The sequence below is a fragment of the Ornithorhynchus anatinus genome, chromosome 10 (assembly GCF_004115215.2).
Source record: "Ornithorhynchus anatinus isolate Pmale09 chromosome 10, mOrnAna1.pri.v4, whole genome shotgun sequence".
Classification (NCBI taxonomy): domain Eukaryota; kingdom Metazoa; phylum Chordata; class Mammalia; order Monotremata; family Ornithorhynchidae; genus Ornithorhynchus; species Ornithorhynchus anatinus.
In genome coordinates, this window is record NC_041737.1 from 6,532,750 (window position 1) to 6,541,805 (window position 9,056).

A 9,056-nucleotide genomic window follows, 5' to 3' on the forward strand; every position below is an offset into this window, starting at 1 on the left:
TTTTTGACTCGGATGAACTTCTGCAAAATGGTGCTTCTGAAGGTATCTTGCTAGGCCTCGTGGTTAACAATTAGCTAAAAGGAGTCCTCCTGAGCTAGTTGACCATTCGTGTGACTGTCTTGTGACATCGGAATTTGAAGGAAGGATTGAACCCTAGGGTTATCTTCCAAAGAGCAGACCCCCCTTAATGGCCCCTTCATTTTCACAGAGCTCAGCAGTAATAGAAGTTGAAAATCCCAACGGTCAAGTCTCAAATTGACCTGAGATAAGGTTTTTCATTAGGGATGCAGCTTGGCCTACTGAAAATTGAGCACAGGAGTCAGAAGGGCCTGGGTCCTAAACCCAGCTCCGAAACTCACCTGCTCTAACTTCTCTTCGCCTGAATTACCTCAACTGCAAGATGGTGATCATTTAACAGATCGTGGACCCCATGTAGGACAGGGACTGTGTCCAACTCGATCCTCTTGAATCTACCCCAGGACATAGAAGAGTGCTTGGCACATAGTTAATGCTTAACAAGTACCATAATACAAGTAATAAGTACCATAATGCAGACACATTCTGTGAAGTCACTTCTTTCACCCTATTGGTTTCAGAAGATCTTATACAACCGTGTTCCACTATTCCTACCTCTTAGCATTCCTGTAGTTTTCCTACCCTGAGCAGGATCAGAAAACTGAGCCTGTTTGATCAGTCTTAAATAATGATTCTATGAGGAAGAGAAACATGACCGGAAAACACGATCTTAGGTGGCTCTGATCCTAATAGGGTCTTTCATAAGCTTGACTGCACAGTTCTAATCGTGTAACGGAGGCCATTCTCCAAAGGTCAGTCTGCTTTAATTGCCGTATTTACTCTGAAGCCTAAACTCTCAAAAACTTGTGTTGATAATGATACGAGAGAAGGCAGGCAATTCTCTCTGGGGCAGGAACTTCTTTAGACTGTGAACCCCATGTGGGACAAGGGCTGTGTTCAATCTGATTATCCTGAATCTACCCCAGTGCTTGGTCAGGTGTGTGGCACATAGTAAGCCCTTAACACGTGAGTCCCACTGGGAGAGAAATTGTTTGCAACTTGATTATCTTGTATCTACGCCCCTGTTTAGGACAGAGTTAATATCTCCCTTCTACTTAAACTGTGAACCCCATGTGGGACAGGGACTGGGTCCAACCTGATTATCTTGTGCTTGGCACATAAGAAGCGCTTAGCGCATATCACCTCTGTCTCTGTCTCTGTCTCCCTCCCTATAGATAGAGAGGGAGAGAGCTGGAGAGAAAAAGGGAGAGAAATGGAAATATATATTTATCGATATATACGTGGACTGCCCGAAAGACAAACAAATGGATTCTAGAGCAAATTAAACCAAAGTGATCTTTGGAAGGCCAAATTACTCCACTTAGAAAATTAAACCAAAGTGATCTTTGGAAGGCCAAATTACTCCACTTAGATTAGCATATTTTGGATACATCATCAGGAGGACTGATTCTCTGGAGAAGACACTAATGCTAGGAAAAGTCCAGGGAAAACATGGAAGAGGCAGACCGGCGGCTAGATGGATATGGACCATAACAGTGATAACGGAAGAACCAGCAGAAAGGTTGGGGATTACGGCAGAGGACAGGGCGATCTGGAGAAAGTATATCTATGGAGTCGCTATGAATCAGAAATGACTTGTCGGCACTTAATAATAACGATAATACAGATCTCTCTCTCTATATATATTTTCACAGAGAGAGAAAGAGAGAATTAGAGCTGCAAGTTTCTGTCCTGTGATAGCAGTACTAGTAACAGGCTTTATTAAATACTTATTGTGTGCTGAACATTGTACAGAGCACTCTGGGAAAGACTCAGATTGTGAGCCCCATGGGGGACAAGGACCGTGTCCAACCCGATCTGCCTGTATCCACCCCAGCGCTTAGTACAGTACCTGGCACATAGTAAGCGCTGAACAAATGCCACAGTTATTGTTATTATTACTCCACAGTAGGGAATCAGACATGGTCAGACCCTCCCTGACTACCTCCACAGCTGCCATGGCACTCTTCACTGCTTCCGTTAACCAGCTATTTCAGGATGCCCTGCAGAGCCTCCCCATGTCCCCAAGTCCCCCGATTGACACGGGGAAACCTCATCTACCTTAGGAATAATTTCTTGGTTTCAAAACATTAGTTTCTATGGCAATCTACTGCTAGTGAACAATAAACAATAAACCAAAAATTTTGTCAGCCCAAAACCGAAGCTTTGGGCCACTGCTCCTCCAGGGATTCAGAGATCAGAAGCCCTGTTTGCCCTGCACCCAATTCAACTCAATTTCATCATCAGCATCAATGATATTTACTGAGCACTTGCTGTGTGCAGAGCACTGTACTAAACACTTTGGAGAGCACAATACGACAGAGTTGGTGGACATGTTTCCTGCCCACAATTTCAGTATCCTATAGATATGGGAGGGTGGAAAGTTCCAGCTCCTGTTGAGCCTGGATGACTCCCCATCTTCTCCCCGCTACACCTTGTCACTTTCACAACTTGCCTTCATTCAACACTGTCTGTGAGAATAATTCAGTCAATCAGAGCACTGTACTAAGCGCTTGGGAGAGTACAATATAGTAGAGTTGGGAGACACGTTCCCACTCCACAGTGAGTTTGCAGACTCGTGGAGGAGACGGACATTAATAGAAATAAATGATTTTTGGACAACCCCTGTCCCACACGAGGCTGACGATATGAGGGGGAGAGGGAACAGATAATAGATCCCCATTTTACAGGTGAGGAAATTGAGGCTGAGAGCAGCTACTTAGACTCCGAGCCCTTGCGAGACAGGGATTGACCTGGTTACCTTGCATCTACCCATTGGCTTAGTGTAGTGCTTGTCTCATAGTAAGTAATATTAATAATAGTAATATTATTATTATTGTTATTATTATGTGACTGGCCCAAGGTCAAACTACAGACAAGTGGCGGGGGCAGGCTTAGAACCCAAGCCCCCTGACTTCCAGTCCTGTGTTATTTCTCTCTCTCTAAAGGCACCCGTGACCAAATCTGTACGTGAACGGGGACAGGCCAGCTGAAAATCAGACTCTTCCCAGTGGGATAGGTGGAATGTTTTGGAAATCCCCAGAATATTGACCACAAAGGCAGCTGGGAAGCATCCCATCAAAAGAGGAAGAAACACGACTCTTCACCTGGGACACTGTCTCTTCTTTCACAGCCACTGAGTTGACCGGGGCCTGCCTGGAAGCTCTTTCCAGCTGCGGCCTCAGGAGGTTGAGGAGAGGAATGGAGTCGCTTGGGAAAAGGACGCTTCTCCTGCCGGGTGAGCAACAGGCTGTGTCTTGCTTGGGTTTTGCTGCCACACAGAGGCTGGACTGTTAGTCAGTCCATCGGTTGTATTTATTGAGAGCTTACTATGTGCAGAGCATCGCACTAAGCGCTGGGGAGAGTACAATGCAACAATAAACAGATGGATTTCCCGTGCACAATGGGCTTATTGTCTAGAAGGGGAGACAGACATTAATATAAATAAACAAATTACAGATATGGAGCTAAGAGGCATGCAGCTGAGGGGGGGGATTAAAAAAAGGGAGCAAGTCAGGGCGATTAGGAAACGAGGACGTAGTCAGGGAAGCCCTCTTGGAGGAGTTGTGCCTTCGGTGAGGCTTTGAAGAATGGGCGAGTCAGTGTCTGTCGGATCCGAGGAGGGAGGGCGATCCAGGCCAGAGGCGGACGTGAACGAGAGGTCGGCGGCGAGATAGACGAGAAGGAGGTACAGTCGGAAGGTGGGCATCAGGGGAGCAAAGTATGCAGGTACTACTATTTATAAAAATCTTGCAAAAAAGTCAAGACTACGAGTAGCTTTGTTACTCGGGGTATTCTGTAGAGGGAGTTATTCAATTTTGAAACGCTTCAAGAAACTTCCGGAATGAATTTCAAAATACCGATGCACTCTGAGGATTAGCAAGGGACTCAATATTCATTCAGTCGAATTTATTGAACCCTTACTGTGTGCAGAGCACTGTAGAAAGAACAGATGATAAGCTCATAAGAACTAGAGGGATTCCTACTTGTTGTTAAGGATTCCATAAACTCCTCAGACTCCAGCCAGCCAGAGCCAAGAGACACCAGACAACAAAACCAAACCAGAATTTGCAGCCACCAAGGCCCCTGTGAGATGGGAGGAGAAAGAAGGCTGCCGGCAACGCCTCTGAGATATGCCACGGAATCGGAGGGTCCTTTCATGGTCCCAAATTGGGTCGGCCTTCCTCGAGGTTATGCAAAGCCAATTACCGAGTGGAAAACCCCATGGGAAGAGGCAGTAGCAGAAGGAATGGGAGAAAAATGGTGGCCACGTCCCACTGTAACCACCCCCTTCCTCTCTGTCCACACTACTGCCGTGCTGGTCCGAGCATCTGTCACGTCCCGCCTCGACTACAGCATCAGCCTCCTCACTGATTTCCCTGCCTCCAGCCTCTACTCTCCAGTCCATACCTCACTCCGATAGATGATTTTTCCGAAACAACATCCCGTTCACGTCTCGCCACACCTCAGAAACCTCCAGAAATCTCTACATCGGGAAGAAACTCCTGACCGTCCGCTTTAGGGCACTCGATGGGCTCTTCCCATCTTAATTATCCACTCTCTTTTCCCACTCTATCTCACCTCACACTCTTTCTTCCTCTCAAACTCATCTTCTCAAGGGGCCTCATTCACATCTCTCCTGTCATCAACATCTCTCTCACACCCTTCTTCCCGGCTTGGAGCTCCCTCCCCGTTCGTACCCAGCAGACCTCAGGTCACCCCCTATTCAAAGCCCTTCTGAAATTACATCTCCTCCAGGAAGCCCTACCTAATTATTTGCTAATCTCTTCATCTTATATAACTCCAGTGGAACTTCGGCACTTCCAAACCACCTAAGCATTTAACAATTTCCCCTAGCACGCATGTATATACCTTACACCCTTTTTCACCCTTGTTACTTAAGCTCTAACTTGTGGGCATATCCATTTTCCTTCCTTCTGTGGGTACATTCTTTTATTGTCTGAGACTGTAAGATCCTCAAGGGCAGGGATAGTGTGTACTCATTCTCCCCTACTCTTTCAAACGTTTAGCACAGTTCTCTGCACCCCAGAAATGCTCAGTACATACAAGATAACGATCGGGAGCAGCGGTGGTCATTGGTGACTCTCTGGCTTCAGACGTGACTGGACAACCGGTCCAGCGGCAACGTGGCCTAGTTGGAAAAAGCACGGGCGTGGGAGTCAAAGGGCCTGGGTTCTAAGTCAATTCACTTCTCCATACAACAGCTGTCTCTTCTGTAAAATGGGGATTCAATCCTACTCCATCCTACTTAGATTGTGTGCCCCATGTGGAACAGGGACTGGGTTCAACCTGATTAACTCATATCTTCCCTTGTCCTTAGAACAGTGCTTGGCACATAGTAAGCACTGAACAAGAACCCTAATTACAGTTAGAACCGGAAGCGGAGCAGCAGCGGAGTAGGACTGGTCTCAGGGACAGGAAGATGACACCCGGATATTGTTTTCTTTTTTTTATTTCTTTTATATAGTATTTAAGTGCTTACTACGTGTCAGACACTGCGTTAAGCGCCGGGATAGATACAAGTCAATTAGGTAGGATACAGTCCCTGTCCTGCATGAGGCTTACAGTCTAAATGCTGACGGGGTCAGCTCTTTCCTCCCCTACTTGGGGGTGTTCAGATCTTTTTGTGTTAATGTTGGGTATTTGTTAAGCGCTTACTAAGTGCAGAGCACTGTTCTAAGCGCTGGGGGAGATACCGGGTAAGCGGGTTGTCCCACATGGGGCTCACAGTCTTAATCCCCATTTTACAGATGAGGTAGCTGAGGCACAGAGAAGTGAAGTGACTTGCCCACAGTCACACAGCTGACAAGTGGCAGAGCCGGGATTCAAGCCCGTGACCTGTGACTCCCAAGCCCGCACTCTTTCCACTGAGCCACGCTGTTCTCTGTTTTGTTCTCTCCCCTCTCCCCATCACCTCAGGGTCTATCTGGTCCCCGCTGAGCTCAAAACTTGGAGAGGATCCACAAGTGGAAATGCCAGGGGCTTTCGCCAACTTTTTTTATAGTACTTATTAAGCAATTACTATGTGCCAGGTACCGTACTAAGCGCTGAGGTAGATACAAGGGAATCAGATTGGACACAGCCCAGGTCCCACACCTGGCTCACAGTCTTAATCCTCATTTTGAAGATGAGGAAACTGAGGCACAGAGATGTGAAGTGACTTGCCCAGATCACACAGCAGACAAGTGGGGAAGCCGAGAGAAGCCAAGTCCTTCCTACTCCCAGGCCGGTGCGCGATCCGCTAGGCCATGCTGCTTCTGATCCCCTCAGAGGCGGCGCCACTGATGCCCTCATTTTAGAGAAGAAATCCCAGTGACTCAAATTAAGAGCTCACCCGCACCAAGAGAAACAGAAGGAGACCAGCTCCCAGCCTGTGAGAATCACCTAAGACGGGAACGGAGGGAGGGGCCCAGACACAGAGCCCCTGTAGAGCCCCGGAAATGAAACAGGCCTGAATCCAGAGCGGAGCTTACTTACCGAGAATCTGGCTGTAGTAGGAATCCCACTGCGCCCAGAGAGTGTTGAAGATGTAGTCCTGCAGGTGGTAAGAGAGGACGTTCTTGACCCGCTCGCCGAAGGACATCCGATCCGTCAGCTCCGACAGCACGGCAGGCACGTAGGAGGCGGGGAACGGCATCTTCCCGCAGTGCTTCTCCAAGGTGGAGGCCGGCGAGAACCGCAGAGAGTACATGAAAGGGATCCCCAGCTTCAGGGCCACCAGGTCCCCACAGGGGAACACGGGGTCCGACAGCAACACGTCGAAGCGGCCCCGCCTCAGCCGCTCCATCAACTCCCGGTTGGCCAGCACGCCGTCGCAGAGCTCCCTGGTCACCTCGTGGAAGTCCATGATGACCTTGGTCATCTCCCTGTAGAATCGCCAGATGGTGGTCAACGTGGGTCGGTTCTCTAGCCAGGTAAGGACGAACGACTTGATCATTCCTTCGAGCCTCTCCTTCCCAAAGGCCACGGGATACACCTCGAAATGGAGAGCGGAGTCGGGGGTGGGTGTGATGAAGAGGGAGCCGGAGGCGACCAGAACAGTGACGCTGTGCTCTCTCTCCACCAGTCTGCCTAGAACGATCTTCACGTTGAGCCAGTGGCTGCCTTCCATGGGCCAGATCAACACATTCCCTCCCAACACCATCCCCAGCAGCATCACGGACAGCGCCAACCGCAGAGCGTCCTTCCCTGGCATGACGTGCGGGACGGGGGGTGGGAGCCGTGTCTGACTGGAGGGCTCCCCTGGAGGCTTCGTGAACCTCGGCCTATTTCTCCTCTGAGAAAGGGCTGCGTTTCGTCCTCAGGTCTGAACGAAGAGAAAACCAAGTGAAAGATACTGCTGAATAACATTCGGATTTTCTCGTCGATAAGAATGATAACAGTGATTATTCTAATAATGGTATTTGTTGAGTGCTATCCTATGTGTCAAGCATTGTATTAAAAGCTGGGGTAGGCACGAGGTCATTTTAGCTATCGTTTTAGAGCAATGATCGGGGAAGCAGTGTCGCCTAATGGAAAGAGCAAAGGACTGGGAAGCGTGAGACCTGGGTTCTACTCCCGGGTTCTCCATGTTCCTGCTCTGTGATCTTGGGCAAGTTACTTAACTTTTTGGTGACTCAATTTTCTCATCTGTGAAATGGGAATTAAATATCAGTTCTCCCTCTCCCTTAGATTGATCTGATTGTATTGCATCTACCCCAGGGTTTAGCAGAATGCATGGCACATAGGAAACAAGTAACAAATAGTGCATTGCTTTGATCACTGGAACTATTATTTTTGCTTCAGGTGAGATTCATTCCCAAGCTCATTTTTTAAAATGGTATTCGGTAAGTGCATTCCTTGTGCCAGGCACTATAGTAAGTGCTGGAGTAGATACAAGCTAAGCAGGTTGGACTTATTCCATGTCCCACAGGAGGCTCACAGTCTTAATTCCCGGATTACAGATGAGGTCAATGAGTCCCAGAGAAGCTAAATGACTAGCCCAAGGTAACCCCGCACACAGTTGTTCTCAAACAATTTAAGCTAATAAGGGAAGCAACATTTTTCAAATGGAAATCCCCTCCTCCCCTAGCATTCTAAAAACTACCATTCTTCCCATCTCTTAAAACCACAACCATGGCTTCATCCTTTCTCCTCTCTCTCTTCCAACCCTAAAATTTAATCTATCAGCAAATCCTGTTGGTTCTTTCTTCACAGTAGCTCAGGAATCTGCCCATTCCTCTCCATTCAAACTTACCACTATGCTGGGCCAAGCACTTGTGACCTCCCAAGTGAACTACTATGTCAAAGCCTCCTCGCCGGTCTCCCTGCTTCCAGTACTTCCCTTCTCCACTCTGCACAACCTTCTGCTACCTGGTGTTCTACTTAAACATCAAACCGCACAATGCTCCCCTACCCTCAAAACCTCCAAAATGGGTGCCCGATTTTCTCCACATCGAACAGAAAGGTGAACCTTAGCCCTCAATCAGCTCTCTCCCCCGCTCCTCCTCCTCACTCCTCTCCCTCTACATCCCAGATTGCATGCTTTGATCCTCTCAAGCTAACCTGCTCCTTCTTGTTTCTATTGCTCGGATCCCCCTTTCTTCCTGGAACTCTCTTCACTTCCGGCAGACCACTGCTCTCCCCATCAATTAATCAATGATATTTACTGGGTGCTTACTGTGGACAGGAAAGAGAAGAAAAGAGAAGAAAAAGAAGAAAAGAGAGGGGAGGAAAGGAAAGGGGGAAAAGAGAAGAAGAAAGGAGGAGAGGAAAGAAGAGGACAGGACAGGAGGAAAGGAGAGGAAAAAAGAGGACAGGACAGGACACAAAGAGAGGAGCTGAGGCAATGGAAAAGGAGAATAGCTCTCTTCTATGCCAGAGTCCATCAATTTCTTTGGTCCGAGAACAATTCTCCCATCTAGAAGAAGCCTAAAGAAGAAACTCTCAAAAACTCTTCTATAAAGCGGCCAAATAAATTG

At 48.0% G+C, this 9,056-nt stretch overlaps 1 protein-coding gene across 1 annotated transcript; it reads right to left on the minus strand.

Annotated features, from left to right (window-relative positions):
* Positions 1 to 6,426: 6,426 nt before the first annotated feature.
* LOC100081856 (UDP-glucuronosyltransferase 2A1) lies at positions 6,427 to 7,404 on the minus strand. Its single transcript, XM_029073696.1, has 2 exons — positions 6,574 to 7,404; positions 6,427 to 6,467 (listed from the first exon to the last, which is right to left on the minus strand). The coding sequence occupies exons 1-2, from the start codon at positions 7,289 to 7,291 to the stop codon at positions 6,427 to 6,429; spliced, it is 759 nt and encodes a 252-aa protein (XP_028929529.1). The 5' UTR covers positions 7,292 to 7,404.
* Positions 7,405 to 9,056: the final 1,652 nt, after the last annotated feature.

Coding starts and splice junctions, on each gene's coding strand:
- LOC100081856 (XM_029073696.1), bottom strand. CDS start 7,291: ATGCCAGGGAAGGACGCTCTGCGGTTGGCGCTGTCCGTGATGCTGCTG. Junction 6,468..6,573: donor CTACTACAGCCAGATTCTCG/GTAAGTAAGCTC, acceptor TGATTCTCACAG/GCTGGGAGCTGGTCTCCTTC.